The sequence below is a fragment of the Rattus norvegicus genome, chromosome 3 (genome assembly GCF_036323735.1).
Source record: "Rattus norvegicus strain BN/NHsdMcwi chromosome 3, GRCr8, whole genome shotgun sequence".
In the NCBI taxonomy this organism is placed as follows: Eukaryota; Metazoa; Chordata; class Mammalia; order Rodentia; family Muridae; genus Rattus; species Rattus norvegicus.
This window is the reverse complement of record NC_086021.1, coordinates 130,164,964-130,185,233: the sequence shown is the minus strand read 5'-3', so window position 1 is coordinate 130,185,233 and position 20,270 is coordinate 130,164,964. Positions and strand designations below refer to the sequence as shown.

Sequence of the window (20,270 nt, the reverse complement as noted above, 5' to 3'; positions counted from 1 at the left end):
CTGGAGCCCCCTTGGCTTGTTCACACAAGTGAGTCTATGGGGGCCATACCTAGCCGTAGCATAATGCAAAATACATTTAGTCCAACTTTAAAAGTCCCATAGCCTATAACAGTTTCAACGATGTTAAAAGGACAAACCTCAAAGTCTCTTCTGAGATTCATACAATCTCTTAACTGTAATCCCTTATAAAATCAAAATAAAAAAGCAGGTCATATACCTCCAACACCACAGGTTACACATTACCATTCCAAATGGCATAGTGAGGAAATCCTGGACAAAAGCAAAACCAAAAAAGCAGCTGACAAACTCCAAACTCTGCATCTCCATGTCTGATGTCCACCTCCTTTCAGCTTTGCTGACTGAAACGCACTTCTTTCTCTTGGAACAGATCCACTCCCTATTAGCAACTTTCTTCGGCAGATGTCCCACAGCTTTGGCATCTCTAACATCTTGGGGCCTCTAAGGTAACTTAAACTTTGCAGCTTCTTGTTCCAATGTCTGGGATCCACACAGGAACAACTGGGTTTCTCAAAACAGCTTGGGTCACTTCTCCAGCTCTGCCCTCTGCAGCACTCTAGGCTCTGGTTGACTCCACTCCACTGCTGCTCTTGGTGGTCACCCCATGGCACTGCATCTCTCCAATGTGCTGGAGTCTTCTGCTGCAACTCAGCTTCACCAACAGCCTCTCATAAGCTCCCTCTATGGTGCCAAGCCTCAACTCCTTTGCGTGACCCCTTCAGTCCTGGGCCATCAACTGCAGCTGAGGGTGCACCTTCACCAACGGCCTTCCCTGGCCTCTCACAGTGTCAAGCCTCAGCTGCCCTTCATGCATTCAAGCCAGTACCGTTTGGGTGATCTTGCCCATTATCAAGTCCAGCTACTAGCACGAGGTAAAAAACCTTGTATCTCTGGAACACAGCTTCTTTGAACCCTCAGAACACACTTCCCAGAAGATTTCACCTCAGTGATGCTGGCCTCTTCTTAACCACTGCTAATTTCTTAGCTCCAGCTAACCAGCATCAATTGCCCTAGTAATGTCTCCTGTTCTTGACTCTAAAGCCAGAGCCACATGGCCAAAGCTGCCAAGTCCTGCTGCTTGTTGGGGCTGGAACATGGCCCCCTTGTTCTATTACAGTATCATCAGCTTTCTGTTTTCCAACCCCTTCACTGCCAAAGCTTGGCTGTCTTGGAACTTGCTCCGTAGATTGACCTTGAACTCATAGATCTTCATGCTTCTGTCTCCTGAGTTCTGTGATTAAAAGGCATGACCAACCACACCTTTATTTGGAACTTGCTCTGCCCAAGCTGGCCTTGAACTCAGAGATCTGCTTACTTTTGTCTCCTGAGATTAAAGGTGTGTACCACCCTGCCTGGGCCTAAGCTTTTCATGGCCACTGTTCCTCAAGATCAAGATCAAAAGCCTGTGCCTTGCAGCCTCAAGATCTGGATCACAGGTGTGCCCTCCATTTCTGGATTGTGGTTCATTTCAGATCAAAAGTCCAGATGGAAACAGTAGCCAGGTCATACAGTGCTTAGATACGACTACCCCTTCTTCAACTGCAAAAGCATAAGATGAGCTGGGTGAGATCTCGCCCCAAAGTTCCCACTCCCTTAATTCCATTTAATATCCTTGAACACAGCATTTAGCCTCTTTCCACTTCCTGGTGCCCCTTTATTATTACTTGAACCATACATTCTGCATTTTTTCTTTTTAATCTTTTTAATCTACGATGCTTGATCAGAATGCTCTCGTCAAGAGACTAAGCCAGAGAACAGTCTCTGTTGGGCCTTTTTTGAGAATTTCTTTGCCAATGCTAATGATATAAATCTCTTAACCTTAGCCTCAGGCAGACTCTTCAGATAAGGACAAAAAGCAGCTACATTCTTCCCCAAAATACTACAAAAACAGTCTCTAGGCCACATGCTGAAATTCTTCTCCACTAAAATCTCTTGGGCCAGGTCTGCCCAGTTCAAATCACCCTCAGCACCAGTCTCTTCAATATTCCTCCTGGGATGGCCCATCAAGCTCCACGTAAAACATTCTACTGCTTTCCAAAGTTCCAAAATTCACATTCTTCCAAACAAGCATGGTCAGGCCTATCACAGCAATACCCCAACCCTGGTACCAACTTCTGTCTTAATCTGTGTCTTACTGCTGTGAAGAGAAACCATGACCAAGCATCTCTTAGAAAGGAAACATTTAATTGGGGCTGGCTTACAGGTTCAGAGGTTCAGTCCTTTATCATCACAGCAGGAAGAACGGCAGCATCCAGGCAGGCACGGTGCTGGAGAAGGCTGAGAGTTCTACACCTTCATCCAAAGGAGGCCAGGAGTGAACAGTCCTAAGGCAGCTAGGGGAGGTCTCAAAGACTACCCCCACAGTGACACACTTCCTTCAATAAGGCCACATCTTTTAATAGTACCTCTCTCTGGGCCAAACATATTCAAACCACCACAAGTTTGTAGCCAAATGTGTCTTATTGATTGTCTTTTATTGAATGTCTTTTAGGATGCATCCTAAAGGATTTAAGGATGAAGCACCATTCCATGCTCTGACTTTCATTTAGTTGACTTGAAGAAAAAAATAAGACCAGACAAATGGGTAGATAATAACAGACAGACAGGAGAGACGGGAAGGGGTGGGTGGTTGGGTGGGGGAACACTGTCATAGAAGAAGGAGGAGGGGAGGGGTGGGAGGGGATTTATGGACAGGAAACCAGAAAAGGGGATAACATTTGAAATGTAAATAAAAAATGTCCAATTAAAAAAATCTCCCCCCAAAAGATAGACAGACAGTAAAGTGCCTGACACACTCTTGAGGATCAGCATTTACATAAAAGGAAGATCAGAATCCACATAAAAGTGGAGCCCAGCAGTGTGCATCTATATCCCCAACCTGGTGGAAACTGGTGGATCCGAGTTTGTTAGCAAGGCAGCCTGGCTTGTCAGTGAGCCTCAGGCTCAGTGAGAGACCCAGTCTCAAAAATGAGATGGAGAGCAATTGATGAAGACACCCAATGCTGACCTCTGAACTCTACCTGTACTCACATATATTAATGCTCCCTTAGGAATACACTCGTACATGCATGAATACTTACTCCATACGTACATTCATACATATGCCATACTTACACATAGGTGGGTAGGTAGGTAGATAGACAGGAAGATGATAGACAGGTGGGAATGAATGGATGGATGGATGGATAGATAGACAGATAGGAAGGAAGGAAGAAAAAAAGAAAGAATAGAAAGAGAATAGAAAATTATAAGAAAAATGGAGTGGTGTAAAACTTTTATGGTGGAAATCTAGTGGGGAGTGTGGAAGTTCTTTAAACTTTTTATAATTTGCATTATAAAGCAGACACCATGACCAAGGCATCTCTTATAAGGGATAACATTTAATCGGGGCTAGCATTTCCTGCCCTGGCCTCTGCTATCTGGTTACTCCCTCACCTGCAGGATGCCACACATCTTTGCCCTTTTTAATGGGCACACTTCATGCATCCATAGATTCTTCTTTCACACCTTAATATCGCATGATTTTCCCTCTGTGTTCTTAAAAGCATGTTGCTCCCAGCACCATCGTGTCTGTTTGGAATATTTCCCTCAGTCGGCCATCAGGGTACTGTGGCCCTATACACAGGCTGCCAGGCTGCAGTCCAGCAACGCCCAACAGACATAATTCTGTTTCCCTGACTCTGACAGCTGCTTCGTACTCTGACTTGTGTCTGAGAACTGGATTGTGTATAATATGATCTCAAACTAGTTTATCTTGATGTTCACTTTGTTCTCAATGCTGAGTTGTCTGTTGGGAAAGGACTCCCCCGACCCTGAAACACTGCTCAGACTGGGTGGTGGTGGGTGGAGGGCCCAGTGGCACCTCCTGTCTGTGTATTTGGTCCTGTCCTAGCTCTGTGCAGATCTAGTCTGTGCTGTCGATTGATCACTTACACGTGGCCTGTGTCTGTGATTTGTTTACATTTCCACGGGATCTGTGGCTGTGTGATGATCTTGTGATTACGCACATAGCAGAGCATGGCTGCAGGATGAAAACAGCCCAAGTGTTCAGTGCTAATAACATTCTGTGTTCTAGGCACTCTGTAATAGAGGCACGTAGGGAAGTAAAGAAAATAAGGACCCAAGGAACGAACGTCGAGGACAGCTGTGAACCGTGACCTTTGCCTCTGCTGAGGTGCTCTCTCACCTTTCCTTCCTGTGAAAGAGACGTGAGGCAGGGGCAGCTGTTTCCTCCTGTCATGGGGTTGAAGCTGTAGAGAAAGAACATCCTGCCGTCAAGACCAGAGCAAGCCTGCGGTCTAAGGGTGATCTCCGAGGTAGGCAGTGACTCAGGTCCAGAGAAGCAGGAAGTTTGGTACTAGGGGAGAACTCAGGGCTGGCCCTCACATGGGTTACACTGAACTTCGCAATACCAGTCGTCCCAGCTCTGAGGGTCACAGGTCTGAGTGAAGCGGGCAGAGCACCCACTTCTCAGTACAGGAACAATGGGCAGCAGAGTCCCTGCTCAGGGCTGCCTGCCTTAGGGCTGTGGGAAAGGAAGAAAGGTGATACGATGTTTAAAGAATGCTCCAGAAGGTGCCTGGGGCTTAGTGTTAGCGGAGTGATTCCCAGAAGTTTGTCAGTGAGAGGAAACCCAGCATCTCTCCCGAGTGACAGCCTTGGTACCATCCTCAAAGGGAATTTAGGGATTGGAAAGGCATCTTTCCATCGTTATGCAAAGATCTTCAACTGAAACTTACCATCATGAGAGTAACTCTCCTCCTCCTTCCAGAGTGCCCAATGTATAAGGATAATAGAGCAACTACCACCCAGGCCTTCCTTGGGGCTGGGGCCCTGAGGGAATGTCCTTCCCACCACCAGTTCCTCCACTGCCTGAGGTCTTCAGAGAATAAACCCAGAAGGGACCTTCCAGGACCAGCACAGGTGAGATCACAGGCTGGTGTGAAAGAACTTAGGGCCAGCCAGGCAAGGCCCATGGGCCTCACCAGTGAGGACAAGGTGATGCTCCTCTAAGGCTCTGCCTCCAAGACAGCCCTCAGCGCTTTAGGGCTCATAGCTGCTGACATTAATCCTGCCAGCCACAGAGATGGAGGGGGCATCTTACCTTGGTGTCTTCCTGGTTTGCTCAGTTCCCCTTTCTCCTGATTGCCTTTATTTCTGACACTGTACTGTCAACATGTTGGGGTGCCAAGAAACCAGTGACAGCCTTGAAGCCTTCTCTTCTCAGGTGCGTACCTTTGCTATGACTTTGGGAAGTGTCTCTCAGAAACTGTGTTAAGTCTTGGTGCTGTTGGGAGCTGCTGGAGTCTTAGAGGTGGGGCCTAGTGCTGACTTTTCCTTGGCCATTCGAATGCACCCTCCTTTCCCCTCCCCCACGTTTCCTCTGCCATTGCTTAGACTGGTCACCATTGCGTAGGCTCTCACCATCTGTCCCGTGGACCACTGGCATTGATCTTTGGTCTTGAAAGTCTTCATCAGTGCACATCTGCCACCTCTAATTGCTACAGTCACATCTCTATTGAGGTATCATCTCCATCTTTAGCTTAACTTCCTCTTCTGGTTCCTTTGTAGCTTGAGATAATAGTTTTTTTCAATCTCTCCCACTTCATTCCTGATGTGAAAATTCCATTCCTCCAATTTCCCAGCAGCTATCAGCCGTTTTATGGCTCTCTGCCCCAGAAGACATTCTAAAGGACGCTCCTCCTCTTGGTGATCAGGCTATTGAAATAATGGGCCCCGTGCTATCAGAATTCCCCAGGAATCTCAAGGTGAAAGGAAAAAGGACAGAGCCTGGGATTCTGATACCATTGGAGAAGTTTGACTCCCGGCAAGTGACCTCACAGGGTTCTTACTTGTCACAGCACCTTGCAGGGGAAGCTGGAGCCAGGACAATGACAGCCAGTGATGAGAACTGCACCTTGCCCAACTGCTCAGTGTGTATCAGTCATCCTCTCTGTAACCCAAATCTCATCTCAGGGCTCTTGAAATGGACTTGAGGGGCAGGGTCACTGGGCCTCTCCCCAGGGTGGCCCTATCAAATCCATCTTTCTCTGTGTTTTACTAATGCTTATCTCTTTTACTGGCTGAGGATGGGTGCCTAAGCTTAGCTTGTTAGGGGCTGTCCTAATACCTTTGGTAACATAATTTCTTTTCAAAGAGTTCATTTTGACAGATATGGCTGACATGAACAGCAAATATGGCAAAATATCAGCTGGGAAGTATATGTGTTTCTAATTCTAGCCTTCTCACTTCTCTGCCCACTTGAAATTAAAACAATATTTGAAAACAGGTCAAAAGCACTTTGAGCTTGTCTATTTATTACCTATTTATTTATTTACTTATTTAAGATAGAAAGTTGTCATGTAGCCTACACTGGCTTTAGAATTCACTATGCAGCCCAGACTAGCCTTGAACTTGCAATTCTCCTGATTCATGAAATTGCTGGAGTGTTGAACTATCATTCTTGGATAGCTCTAAGAATACAGACTTATTATCTATTTACTTTTCGCTTTTTGAGACAAGGTCTCACATAGCCCGGACTGGCCTTGAACCCTTGATTCCCCCTGCCTAGGCCTCTCTAGTGGAGAGATTGTGGCAGATGTCACAATGTCCAGCTTAGTATCACAGCTTTAGAGACCAAATCTTTTTGACACCGAAGTGTTGTAGGGGCTCAGGAAATGATACCCAAAGTGAAGGCTTCTCAAGCAGTATCTCTGGCCTTCTGCCCGCCTTCCTGTCCCTTAACCCTCCTTCTGTCCCAGAGGCAAACTGTAGAAACCAAAATTCTTCATTTTCAACATGGGCCATAGGCTCGATTATTGCCATTCTGCAAACTGGCCACAGAACCTGGAAGCATTGCACTGCAAGCATTTCCTCCCACCTTTCTGTGTGAGAACCTGCCAGGAACAAGTTGTCTATCCTACGTTGCATGTCCCAGAAAGCACTGGGCCCTGTTCCCAGGAGGACAGAACAGACCAGCCTAGGAGAGTCTACAAAGGCCTTGCTAACCCCCTCCTGCTACCCCATGTCCCCAAGTCTAGCAGTAGATGGAGCCTTCATAGATGTACACAGTTTGCCCTGGCTGGGTCTTTGGCCTTAGTAAGAAGACTGAGTTTTTCCTTTCCCCACCTTTCGTCATTAAGCTGTGGCTCTACATGATGGCAGGAGACAGATGAGTCTTTTTCCTGCTCCCCTGGCTGCTGCCATTACTTTTGCTCTGTCTTGTAGACCTGTAGACTAGCACCTTCCAGAGCCATGTTCATGCTGCTTACAGTGAGCTTTGTGATTGGAAATCCAATGGCTCAGCCACCCAGCCAAGAGCACTTTATACTTTGCACTAGGGGTTGGCTAACTGCCATCAGGATGTTCAGTTTTATTTCCCTAAGTGGAATCATATTCTACTTCAAAAAAATGGGAGCAAAGAGAAATGTAACGTCCAATTGTTTTGTGTAACCCCTGGGATCAGCCCTCAGAGATTTCCCTGCGGGAACATTTGAGGCTCTGGCAAACAAAGGTTGAGAGAAATAGTCTAACATGATCCTCTCCAAGCTCCCAAGGGCTAGTGGGTTTTATTGCTATGTAAGTGACAAGAATTTAGCCCCTTTCCTATATTCCCATTGTATTCATATAATAATTAACCAAGGTATATTTACCATCATAATCCAATAAAGATCTTGAGCGTATAATCGATACAAGTGAGAATATGGCCTGGAGAAGCTTGCCAAGATGGTCCTAACATTGCTCACCACAGTCCGTGATAGAAACATTGCAGATGCCCATTGATGTTTGTGGAATATCAGCACAATGCAATTCCTCAGTAGAAGGGGTGATGCTGACAGTGCGAGGCCACATAAGGGCTGAAACCCCTCGAATATAAAGTCAGAAACAAAAGTCCACACATGGTCCTGTGTATGTAAGATGTCCAGAGTAGCCCAAGCCCAGAAATAAAGGTTTACTAGTGTTTGCCTTGGGCTTAGGAGCAGGTCAGGGACGGTGACTGCTTATGGGGTGCAGGGTTCCTTTGAGAATAATGCAAAGGTTGTAGAATTAGACAGAGATGATTACCCAACTGTAAACATAATAAAAACATTGGGATATGCAATTTAAGTGAGTGATTACTATGGCATATGAATTATAGCTGTATTTATTTTACAGTCAATGAAAAGGAACTTCCTACTTCGTCCCATTTTTAGGAGTCGGCAAGGAATGGGGTTGGGGGCACATTCTGGAAAGAATTAAACAATCGCCTGGTCTCTGTTTGGTCAGACTGTACTGGGTGCTGGCCAGGGCTCCCCAGGCTCCTCTCTCCATCCTCCTGGGGAGCAGCAGTCCCACGGAGATCTGCAGGGCTGGTCTCTGCATGCCTCAGGTTCCTGGTCACCAGCCATTCCCAGGCAGCCCTCTCAGCTGTCTCCATGCTCCAAACGGACCATATCCAAACCCTTGCTAACTTTGCACCCTTTTTCTTTACTGCAAACAATACATGCTCAAGAAGTTTCTGGGGTGAGAGTGAATGGACTTGGAAATAAAACTCAGAAATATGCACTTGATATTTAAAAGTTGAAGTTTTATACTTCAAAATGTGCTTGTTCCCATAAAAAGATGCCCCCTCCACTTTTAAAGTTAAGTAATTTTTGATATCTCTTGCACAGGTCATACGTTTTACAGATAGCCATCTAATTATTTATTACAGGCAGTAATCTAATTTTTACATGTTTATACATTTCAAGGAAAATATCCAACCATCACAAACATAAAATTTCAACTGTAAAATTGAAATTTACACCAATAAACACGAAAAACCATTTTAGACTATGTGCTACCTTCGCTTGCTTATGCAGGATCCAAAGAATGCAGGCAAACCCTAAAAATGTAGCAGAAGCATTTCCGCACACTGGCATCAAAATCGAGTTTGTGCAGAAGTGTTTCCACTAGATTCATAGAGTGTTCTTTGGAAGAAAGGAGCAGCGAGTAATCATCTGGTCGCTCTCCGGACTCTCTGCAGCTCCTCAACAGGCTTCCATTCCTGGTTGATGGTTAAAAGCTTTAAAAACAGAAAGCAAGACATGTTAACCTCTACTCTCCAGCCTCACACTTCTTTGGAAGAATTGTCTATATGATTCTAAAGACATGATCATAGCAATAAAAAACAAAACAACACACACACACACACACACACACACACACACACACACACACACACACCCTCATCTCAGAAACAAGCACAGAATAGCAGACTGGGGCTGTTTCTGCCAGTCTGTCCCCTAAAACCCCTAGGGGACCAGGGAGAGCAGTCATACACCTGTCTTGCTTTCATTAGAAGTTTCAAGATTTTTAATTTGCTAAGATAGCATTTAAATTCAAGAGGCACATTTGTTCCTTGTAAATGGATGTACAATGGTCAAAACACAGGGCAAGGCACACAGTAGGCTCTTAAAACTTCCCCATTGCAATTGCTTCATGTAGGTATAAACAACCCAGTCAGTTCTCAGTCAGACACCCTGACATTCGCTCTCACCGGTGTTCTCTCATCCCAGACCCTGGGAGACACAAAGTTACAAAGATGCCAAATGCCCCTCCTGACTTAAATGTTATCAGAGTTTTGCTTTTTGTACTCTTTGTTAACAGTCCCAACTGGTGTTCATTCTGACCCCATGCTTCTAACCCTTCAGAATACTTAAGTTACAAAAACTAAAACCTAGGCTGGGGAGATGGTGAGATGGCACAGTGGGTGAATGGGCCTGTCACCAAGGCTGACTACCTGAATTTGATTTCTGGGATCCACATGGTGGGAGAGGAGAACGCCATACATAAACCATGACACAGGCAGGACAACTCCCAGCCCCCAACAAATAATAAAAAATAAATGCTTAAAAATAAAACCTTTGGAATAGTCTTTCGAAGAGGAATGTAGCTAATTCCACTGAGAATGAATACACTCCCATTTTAAAGAACTCCTATTGTTCATCACATCTTATATTAATTTTAGGTAAGTAATAAGGAAACAACATAGTTTCAGTGATATAAAGGTTTATATCTAGGTGCTTAATATGAGGGGCTGGGTACTACGCTAATGGAGTCTGTACTTTAATGCTTTTAGCTCTAAGGTCTGTTTTATTATCGTACTCATTTCACAGAGTCAGAAAAGCCAAACTGTCCATAGTCCTCTGCAGAACAGAGCAAGGGCTTGAACTGGGTCTCTAGACCCCTGTTCGCAGGACTCCGAATGCTGTTCTGTAAGTGCAAGGACTGCATGCAGTCCACTCTTTAAAGAGAGGTTTGAGTTGGACATCAACCACACACGGTAAATTCAGCAATACCTTTTGGGGTTGAGTAGGATCCACCGTTTCCCAAGGTTCTGGGTTTCTTTTTCGATCAATACTAAAAGTAAAAGAAGATTAATTAAATGAAGGTAAATTTGTTTACACAAACCCCGAAGAGCTATTTGTATCTAGAAACTTTCTGGAGACAGACCCTGTCTACAGACACCGGCTAAACTTTGGTAACAGCTGAAGTTAAACAAGTGTCCACTGAAAATTCAGGATTTGTTGCGGCTTTAAGGAGCTCTTCCTCCGCAGGGCAGGGCAAGAGGTCTATTTGCTTTGTTTGGTAAGATTGGAAACTGCTCCCACAAACAGGCAGCAACAGATACGGATATGGATACTAGGAGCAGGTGGAGCCTCCTGGGGCTTCTGGGAGGGATGGACTTGACCTGTGGAGGCACTGGCTCCAGGCATCGCCCTCTCCCCAGTCACTGCCCTCTAGGACCATGGACCAGCCATAGTGAGTTTCAGAGATATCATTTCCTGTGTACCAGGAGACAAGGCTTTTTACTGCCCTTTTTCCAAAGTTGAGGCTAGAGTTCATTGCAGATAGCTGTATGTTTCAGCTCTACCACACCAGGAAAGAAAAGTTGAAATCTTGAAACGTCAAATGACTATGTTTGATGGTGTGCACCCCTCAATGTTTTTAAGTACTTCAGTTTCAAAACTTAAGTTAAAAAAGAAATCAAATTTTACTTCCCTGCAGGAGAGGGGAGGGGTCAGACATAAGAAACAAATGTAATCAGAATTGGTTGCATTTCTTTATGTTACCAGAACTGTTTTTCAGTCCACATTTTGATGCTCTTATTCATGGGAAAAACCCAGACACCGGCAGTTTCAGAATCTCCAGGTCAGAGAAAAGCTCCCCAAGACAGTCCTACACAGAAGGCCTTAGTACTTACACCACGTCGGTTTTTTTCAAAGCATACAAAGCAAAAGATGAGGCTCCAGTGGCTGCCGCGCTTATAAAAAACGCCAAAGGAATGAGCTGAGAGAGAACAGGTGGGAGATAAACTCAGTAAGAATCTCCGAAATAAAGAAAAAACTAGTATAAAAATTCAAAATCTTCATCATCTTTTCCCTCCTTTTAGAAAGGAAAACTCTCAGAAGTTAAGAAGACGTTAAGATTAGAAACTTACTTCCTTATTTTTCATCAATCTCTGGAAAATGCCCATGATGACTTTAGTGTAGAATTCCAAATCTAGAAGAAGGAAAAATCCAAGATACTGGTCAAAAACATCTTCCCCCGGACCCCGGACACCCAGCGGTTCAGCAATCGCAGAAGGCCTGGCGACCTCCCGCTCCACAGAACTTTTCAGAAAGATGACGCACCTGAGGCGGCTGCGGCCAGAGGGTGTCAACGCCCAGAACCGAGCCGGCCTTATATGCAGCCAACCGCTCCGGAAGGGCCGCGCGTTCAGGTCACGCGGAGACCGATCGGACCGAGTCGCACCGAGCCAGCTCACGCGCGCCCCCTGCAGGACGATAGCGCAGCGCGGCCGCTGACCGCGGTCCTTACCTGCGGTCCCCATCACTTTCTGTTCTGGTCCTGCACATTCAAATGTCTAGGGGATTCAGGTTCCAGTGTGATAGCCAGAGACCTAAAAAGACACCCAGCCCCTTTAAAAAGGAGTGGAGAGAGGGGTGAGGGAGGCAGGGGCTCCAGCGCTGGCTGCCACCTTCACCCCACTACCAGGAGAGGCTGCCAGATGCCGAGTGGGGTAAATTTGAACAAAATCAGTCACAGAAAAGCTCCAAAACGTGACATGTTGCATATATGGAGATTATTTAAAAGTAAATTGTAAAGATCAGATTAACTCCAACAGTGTCCAGATTCTTTTCTTTTCTTTTTTTAAGGGAAACAAAACAAAATTCCACTGCAGAAGATTCCATTTCTGCAGCAGATTCTGAGTGTTGGCTTCAGCTTTGGGTCCCCCACACCCCCAACTCAGCAATTTTGGCTCACAGATTTCTTTGGAAGTAATTCCACTAGGCCAGTGGCTATACGCCAGACACTGAAATGATTCCTTGGATGGGGACTGGGGGTGGGTGTGTGTTTGGGGGCAGAGGGATACTTTGTTGGAAGCAGAAATGGTCAAGATAGGCAGCTGGTGAGTGGTAGAGATGAGATCAGGACAGAAGTCTGGCTCCTAACACCAGAACTCTTAGTGCACCCTTCTCTTTAAGTGTAAACAAGCCTGGTTTATTTAAACATACACTGAAGGGCTGAAGTTGTATCTCAGTGGGAAACCCCTAGCCTAGCATATACTAGAATGTTCAGCCTATGGCCCCTGGGCCTATGAATCACAGGATGTCCAACTCATTTACAGATAATGATATTATGCCACCGGGTCCAAAAGTTGGGTTTCTGCTGGAAGAGGGTGTGGGTGGGAGGGAGAGCGAGTGGGGTGGGGCAACATCTTCCTACAACATAGCCCAGGCTGGCTTCAAACTTAAGGTCATCCTATGCAGCTGATTGGGCATTGGGACTATAGATGTGTACAACTACACTGTGCGAAAAGAGAACACCTTTTAAAAGACTATTTGATTAATTCTTTGAGAATTTCATTCAAGGGCTTTGATCATATTCACCTCTAACTCCTCCCACATCCATGCCTCCCCTCCCAACTAAGTAGTTTCTGTTTGCTTGTTTTAAATAACCCACTGAGTCCAATTTGTGTTTTCCATATAATCTGGGGTGTGGGGTCATCCACTGGAGCATGGTCACCTGCTGAGGGCCACATTCTTAAAGGAAACGGTCTCCCTTCTGGAAAAGCCACCAACTTCCCATGGCTCCTCAGCTAAGGGTCAGGGTTTGTGAGCTCCTTCCCCATGCTAAACTTGGATTAGTTTGCTCTTTCTCAGATCCTTGCTGCACTCAGCTGCCATGAGTTCTTGAGTGAAGCTGTCCCGTCATGTCCAGAGGACACTGTTTAGATCCAATCCCCCACAACCCCAGGTTCTTACAACCTCCTCCCCATGATGATCTTGAGGGGGATGGGAGGACGACACACACTGCAGACTTACTGATGTCTTTCCAGGCTGAATAGCCATCATCCACAGAGAAGGTCTTTGCGTGAGAGAGGGAGTATTTGGGATGAGAAGTCAGTGACAATGAAGGGATGGGGGAGAAAACATGAAGAAAGCGCACGTATGTGAGACACTCGTGAAAACCAGCGTAGGATGCTAGAAAATGCTAGCCCCTATGTTTTACCCCGATGCTAATAAATCAAAAAAGGTAGGATATAAATCAGAAGATGTAAGTAAGGTGGCTGAAAGTCCCTATAGGTCGGTTCAAAAATTGAATTATATGCTGTCGGCGCCAGCACCAACACAGTACCGAGAATCGGGCGAAAGCCTACAGGATGAAAGAAACACACACACACACACACACACACACACACACACACAGAGGTCATCATGTCACGCCAGGAGAGGAAGAGAGGAAGAGAGAGAGAGAGAGAGAGAGAGAGAGAGAGAGAGAGAGAGAGAAAGAGTGGAAGAGCGGAAGGAAGAGTGAGAGTGAGGAAGAAGAGTGAGAGACTCCTGTAGCTTTATTCACCACTTATATACCCAAGTCTCCAGGTAGAAAATAACTGGGAAGCACAGTGGGAAACCCTGGCTCGTGACTACCTGGCTCGTGACTTCGGTAACAAAAGACCAACTACGAGACCTGAATTAATTAGGGAGAAATCCCAGAAGACCAGCCTAAATCTCCAGGATAAAGGCTGAGGAAGTAAAAGGCAGAAGTAAATTGACCACCACCCAGGTGTGGTCCAGGTGTGTCGGTTCCACATGCATCAGCCGGGCTCAGCAGAGGTCATGCAGTGGAGACACTGGGTGTTACTACTTGGTCTTTTCTTCCTGTGCCGTAAATACATGGGAGAGGCCTCTGTCCAACAATCCCATGACTTTTACTGTGGCCATGCAGTTACAAAGCGGCCAGGCCCAAATCTCACTACAATATGCAATACTCATGGTGGTATCAGATTTTCAAGAGTCTCTTGAAAGAATAAAGATTTTAAACTATCCCCCACTGACCCTGCTGTGAGGACAAGTGCACCTCACAGCAAAGAAGAACATAACTTATTTTGGGGATGTAACTTGGCTATAGCCACCACAAACCATCTGGCCTTGATAAGGCCTAACTCAACAGTCCTGAGAAAAATGAGAATTAGGGTCAGCTTGCCCCAGAAGGAGGGTGGCCTAGAGTTGAACTGAGCCCAAGTTACAAACCAATGAAATTGCTTTGTGTGACTGTTATGAACTGCCTATGTAATTTTCCCTATAAATCCCTTCCCTTAATTGGGCTCGGGGTCGACTCCTCTGTCTCCTGTGTGAGATACATGTCGTCCCCAGAGCTCTGGTTCCTCAAATACACCTCTTGTTTATTACATCAAGATCGGTTTCTCGTGAGTTCTTGGGGGTTGCGTTGTCTTGAGATTTGAGCGTGGTCTTTCATTTGGGGGCTCGTCCAGGATCTCGCAACCACCCACAACTCCGAAGACCTTCTTGGAGGTAAGGGGAATCCCCAATTGCGTCTGAGTATGCGGCCGCTGTCTGTGTCTGTCTCTGTTTTGGTTCCGCTGTGTGTATATGTGTGTCTTGGTACTGGTCTGTGCTAGGAGAGGAGAGTGGATGTGGAAGCCCACTCAGTGTTGCCTCCTAGGAGAGTGGATGTGGAATCCCACTCTGTGCAGCCGCCTCTGTGGTCCGTGAGGATCCTCTGGCTGCAGAAGGGGGGACGCCCCGAGCCCGGAAGCTGCAGCCCTGGAAGACGTTCCATGGGTGGAGAGCAGTCGGGAGAACCCGACTGTGGGCAGTCAGGAGGACCTGACTGTGGTTTTCTGGAACAAAGGAGACGGAGTGCTCCTTTTACCTAGGCGGGAGTGGACGAGGAATCCCACTCCGTCAGAGGTCGCGTTCGGCTGCCTATTTAAGTCTAGGCGCGGACAAGTGTGCTTGGACATGTTAGTGTCTGTTGTTTGTATTCTGTTTCTGTGTTTGGTGTTCTTTTTCTTTGCCATGGGGCAGGCTGCGACAACCCCTTTGTCTTTGACGGTGGACCATCGGACAGACGTTAGGGCAAGAGGACACTCTGGAATCCTGTTGGGAGGTGGAATCAGATGGTCCGTCTTATCCCAGAAGCAGCTAAGGTTAAGCTGCAGTTTGGGCCAGGTACTGAAGGTACCAGGCATCTGTAGAAATTGGTTATAGGATGCTTTGTCTTGGTCTTGTTTGTCTGGTTTGTTTTCTGTGGTATTGTCGAGTGTCTTTTTGGCTTTTGTTTCGTTTTTGAATTTGGACTGACAACTGTGTTTGAAATCTTGGACTGACTACTGTTTTTAAAATCATGAAACTGTTTGCTTTGTTCGTCAAGGAGTTTTACTTGGTCCTCTTGGTGCTTAACTTAAAAGTTAAAAATAATTTGCTTGAGAAAAATTGTTTTCTACCAGGGAGTTTTATCTTTCTCTCTTGAGCCTCCTCTCCAAGGAGAGATGCTCCTCCCTTTACTCCCCTTGTCCAGTCTAGCTGCTATTAACAGTTGTGTATGAAGGACTCCAGGTTAGCGAGTAACCTTGTCTGAAGCAGGCATTAACAAGAACCTGAAAGCTTTACCTTAGATCCTGAAGAAAATTTCTCCCTGTTGCTTAAACATTCACAGCTTCTAAGGAAGGGACAGCACAGAGTAGGAAAATGTAGGGGCTGAGGGTGACAAGCATGCAGGCCTGCTAGCAGGCTGTAGGCTGCGAGTGGGCAGCGGCGCAGCTCAGGCCAAGTCAGCGTAAGAGGAGTTTCAAGGTGATGAGGCCGGCCAGGGTTGATGCTTTGACAACAAAAAGATAGCGTAGAGTTAGTGGTTGTTTTATGAGACTTTTGGCCCTGAAAAAAAAAATAATTCCAGTTGCTGCCTTTAGTGGCCAGACCTTCAACACTTGCTCACAGAAGGAGAGCGTTCATTAAGAGAAGTTCTTTAAGAGAGCCTGCCTTATCTGCTGGCCCTATTCCAAGAGAGGAGTTGATCTCCAACATTAAATAACCTTCCCCGTTAGTCATCACTGACATGAGAGTGCCTTTGATCCTATCCCCACAGCAGCCAGTTCCTGCCCCTGTGGTCAAAATGCCCCAGGTTGGGGGGCAGAGAAGCCCCTAAAATAGTTTCAAAAAGAATCTGCAACAAACTGTGAAGAACTTTGTTTTGCCAGTCAAAATTTAGAATTCAGGCTTTGGCTGTGGCCAAGGTCAGTATTAATGTTTTCTTTTCCATGGGCATTTAACCCAGTGAGACAGTTTGGTAAAGGGCTGCTACTGAGGTCCTGAAAGTCCCAGGTGAATCGGTTACAATTCTGTCAGCCACTTGGCATCTAGCACCCAGATCCTAACCATCTCTCCATCCTTTTGTTATTAGTTCTTAAGTCCAGAGAGATAGTTGGTAACAGATCAGCTCCCTCTCTGCTTGCCTTTCTGTTTCACAGGAACAAAGCTTGTGCTTATTTTTACAACAGCCTTTTTGTCCCAAAAAGTCCTCCTGGTTTAGCTGTGTGACTAAATGCTATTTGCCCTCTTCAGTGGACCTCTATTCTCAAGATTCTCTTGTTTTCTCACCATCCCACTTGAGATGCTTGTTAGTAACTGTTACAGGTCTTCTTTACCACTGAGGAAAGACGGAATCCTACTAGAGGCCAGAAAGAATGTTCCAGACATAGATGGAAGACCCTCACTCCTGACTCTTGACTTCAATACCCCTGAAGGTAGGGAGTGCTCCGGGTCTGCCGCCAGGCTCCAAGGGTGGGTCTCCGAGGGGCTGGAAAATGCCCCACCAATCTGGCTAAGATAAGGAAAAGATATAAAGAGAAAGTTACAGAAATTTGAAGGGTTAAGCTAAGTTGCTGAGAGTTAGTGTAAGTTACAGAGAACGTAAAGTTGAAGTGTGGTTAAGTGGACAGCATCTAATAGCTGTAGAGGAAGATGCAGAAGATATGAGAGAGACTGAGGAAGAGAAAGAGGAAAAAAGGTAAAAAGAGCAAGAAGCTAAGGAAGAAAAGAGACAAAAAGAAGAAGAAGCTAGAGAGCTAAAGAGAGATAAAAGACAGGAGGGGAACATATACTGGCCACAGTAGTTAGGGAACCTAGGAAGACAGTACCTGACAACAGAAGAGAATTCCTGGCTAAAGATCAGTGTGCCTAATGCAAAGAAAAAGGACACTGGGTCAGGGACTGCCCCAGGAAGAACAAGAGGGGCCTCTCCAGCAGCCCCAAAGGCAAGCCTCTTGGTCCTAGAGTGCTGGCTATGCGCAAAGAGAGAAGGGAAGCCTGCCCAGTTGTTTTGTGAATACGGGGGCCCAACACTCTGTGCTCCTATGCCCAAATGGGCTAGTGTCCAGCAAAAGACCTTGAGTATGGGGGACTACCCGCAACAAATGATACTCATGGACTACCCGAAGAACGGTGGACCTTGTGATTCCAGACTGCCCCTACGAGTCTAAACCCTGCAACCCTGCTCCCAGACCCTGACCTAGATCCCCCTTCATGACTGTCAGCAGGTGCTCACTAAAGCACAGGGATGGCAAAAGATCTGACTGACCAGCCACCAGAGGGGGTAGATGTCATCTGGTTCATAGATGGGAGCAGCTTCTTAGAGAAGGAAAAAGATGGGCTGGGGTGGCAGTGGTAAATGGAAACAGAGTCATTTGGGCTCAGGCCCTACCAGAAGGCACCACTACTCAGAGGGTAGAGCTCGCTCCCCTCACCAAAGCCCTTGAGCTGAGAAAGAGACTTAACATCTCTGTGGACAGCAGGTATGCCTTTGCTACAGCCCATCAGCAGAGGGGCCTGCTGACATCTGAGGACAAGAAAAAAAGCGATTCTGGCTATGTTAAGGGCCCTCCATGACCCAGCCTGGTCGAGGAAGAGACTCTGGTACACCTCAACGAGAAAGAAGATCCTGCTACAAAAACAGGCAGAGGCCATGATAAAACAAATGCATCAATAGACTCACTTAGGGGTAAGCAAACTCATCCAGATGTTTTCAAAAACTAAATATTATGTCACAGGTATCAAGTATCTCGTGGAACAGATAGTACACTGATGTATACCATGCCAAAAGGTAACTGTTTTCAGGAAAGTTGACTCTGGTAGGAGGCTCTGTGGGGAACAGCCTGAATCCTACTGAGAAGTGGACTTCACAGAGATAAAACCAAGAAAATATGATTTCAAATGTCTCCTAGTGTTTATAGATATCTTTTCAGGAATAGGTAGAAGCTTTCCCCACCAAGCAAGAGACAGCCTCAATAGTCATCAAGAAGATACTAGAAGAAATCTTCTCCCTGTTTGGAGTGCCTAAGGTAATTGGGTCAGACAATGGCCCTGCCTTCGGTGTCAAGGTAAGCCAGAGTGTGGCCAGGTATTTAGAGGTCAATTAAAAATTATATTACATCTAAAGACCTCAAAGTTCAGGACAGATAGAGAGAATAAATAAAATTTTAAAAGAGACCCTGACCAAGTTGACCACGGAGACTGGCGCAGACTGGGTGGCACTCCTTCCCTCTTGCTCTCTTCAGAGCAAGAAATGCCCCTTCTGGGTCAGCCTTACCCACATCCCCGAAGAGATTACAGAGTTCAGGGCAGGTGAAAAAGATAAATAAAACTCTAAAGGAGACCTTGACAAAATTGGCCTTAGAGACCGGTGGGGGAGACTGGACTGTCCTCCTTCCTTTTGCTCTGTTCCGCGTACAGAACACTCCTGACCCTTTTGGTCTAACACCTTATGAGATTATGTATGGGAGCCCCCCCACTCCTTGAATCGGGTGGGGCCCCCTACCCTGAGGTTTTTCCTAAAACCCTGTTTGCTCATTTAAAGGCTTTAGAAACAGTCCAAAGTGGAATTTGGAGCCAAGTGAAGGACACCTACAAGATGGGAAGTCCAGGACGCCTCACCAGTTCCCAGCAGAAGATGCAGTCCTGGTCCGGCGACACAAGGCTGAGAATTTAGAACCCCACCAGAAAGGACACTATCTAGTACTGTTAATCACTCCCATTGTTGTTAAGGTAGATGAGATTGCTACATGGGTCCACGCCTCCCATTTGAAGACAGTACCAGATGTTCTTAGAAATGAATAGAAGTTAGAAAAGACTGCTAATCCTCTTAAGCTTCGTCTCTGTTGAAAGCACTTGTAATCCCCATATCCCCCAGAAACTGATTTGGCAAGGTTCCTCCCAGGCCGGGGAGGTAATATGGTCCATCTCCAAGGTGAGCCCAACATACACATGGTGGCCCACTCTCACCCCTGACTTTTGTAAGTTGGTAGTTGGGCTGGACACCTAGGACATTCCTGACAGATCCTCAGAGTATGCCCCTAGAAGTCCCAAAGAGATTTCACCTGGGGACAAGTTCAGATGCGGAAGTCCAGAAGCAAGGTGCCAACTGGGGAGACTGAGGTTTTACATTTGCCCCCGAGATGTCTGAGACCAGGCTACCATCCAGCGTTGTGGGGGCTTAGAAAGTTTACACTGTTCTGCTTGGAGATGTGAGACTAATTTCCACACTCCTAGGACCCTTAGTTATTCTCTTGTTACTTTTGACATTTGGACCCTGTATTTTTAATAAGTTAATAGCCTTTATTAGAGAAAGAGTTAGTACAGTGCAGATTTTAATGCTTCACCAACAATATCATGCCTCAGACGACCTTAAAAAAAATTAAAGGCCCTGAGTTCTAAGATTAGAACTAGTCACAAGCAGAAGTGGGGAATGAAAGAATAAAGATTTTAAACTATCCCCCACTGACCCTGCTGTGAGGACAAGTGCACCTCACAGCAAAGAATAACATAACTTATTTTGGGGATGTAGCCTGGCTATAGCCACCACAAACCATCTGGCCTCTATAAGGCCTGACTCAACAGTCCTGAGAAAAATGAGAATTAGGGTCAGCT

At 46.1% G+C, this 20,270-nt stretch overlaps 1 protein-coding gene and 1 non-coding gene across 3 annotated transcripts; both read right to left on the bottom strand.

Annotated features, from left to right (window-relative positions):
- Positions 1–8,145: 8,145 nt before the first annotated feature.
- On the bottom strand, positions 8,146–11,699 carry C3h15orf48 (similar to human chromosome 15 open reading frame 48). 2 transcript variants are annotated; one of them, NM_001008518.2, is made up of 5 exons: positions 11,673–11,699; positions 11,480–11,541; positions 11,243–11,328; positions 10,338–10,398; positions 8,146–9,061 (listed from the first exon to the last, which is right to left on the bottom strand). In NM_001008518.2, exons 2-5 carry the CDS (start codon positions 11,513–11,515, stop codon positions 8,993–8,995), a joined length of 252 nt encoding a protein of 83 aa, NP_001008518.1. In that variant the 5' UTR covers positions 11,516–11,541; positions 11,673–11,699; the 3' UTR covers positions 8,146–8,992. The 2 variants fall into 2 exon arrangements, with proteins under 2 accessions (NP_001008518.1, NP_001382605.1); NM_001395676.1 differs by lacking the exon at positions 11,673–11,699 and having other exon boundaries at positions 11,480–11,665.
- Positions 8,881–8,959, bottom strand: Mir147 (microRNA 147). Its single transcript, NR_032264.1, has one exon. It is a non-coding gene; the product is annotated as a microRNA 147 (primary transcript).
- Positions 11,700–20,270: the final 8,571 nt, after the last annotated feature.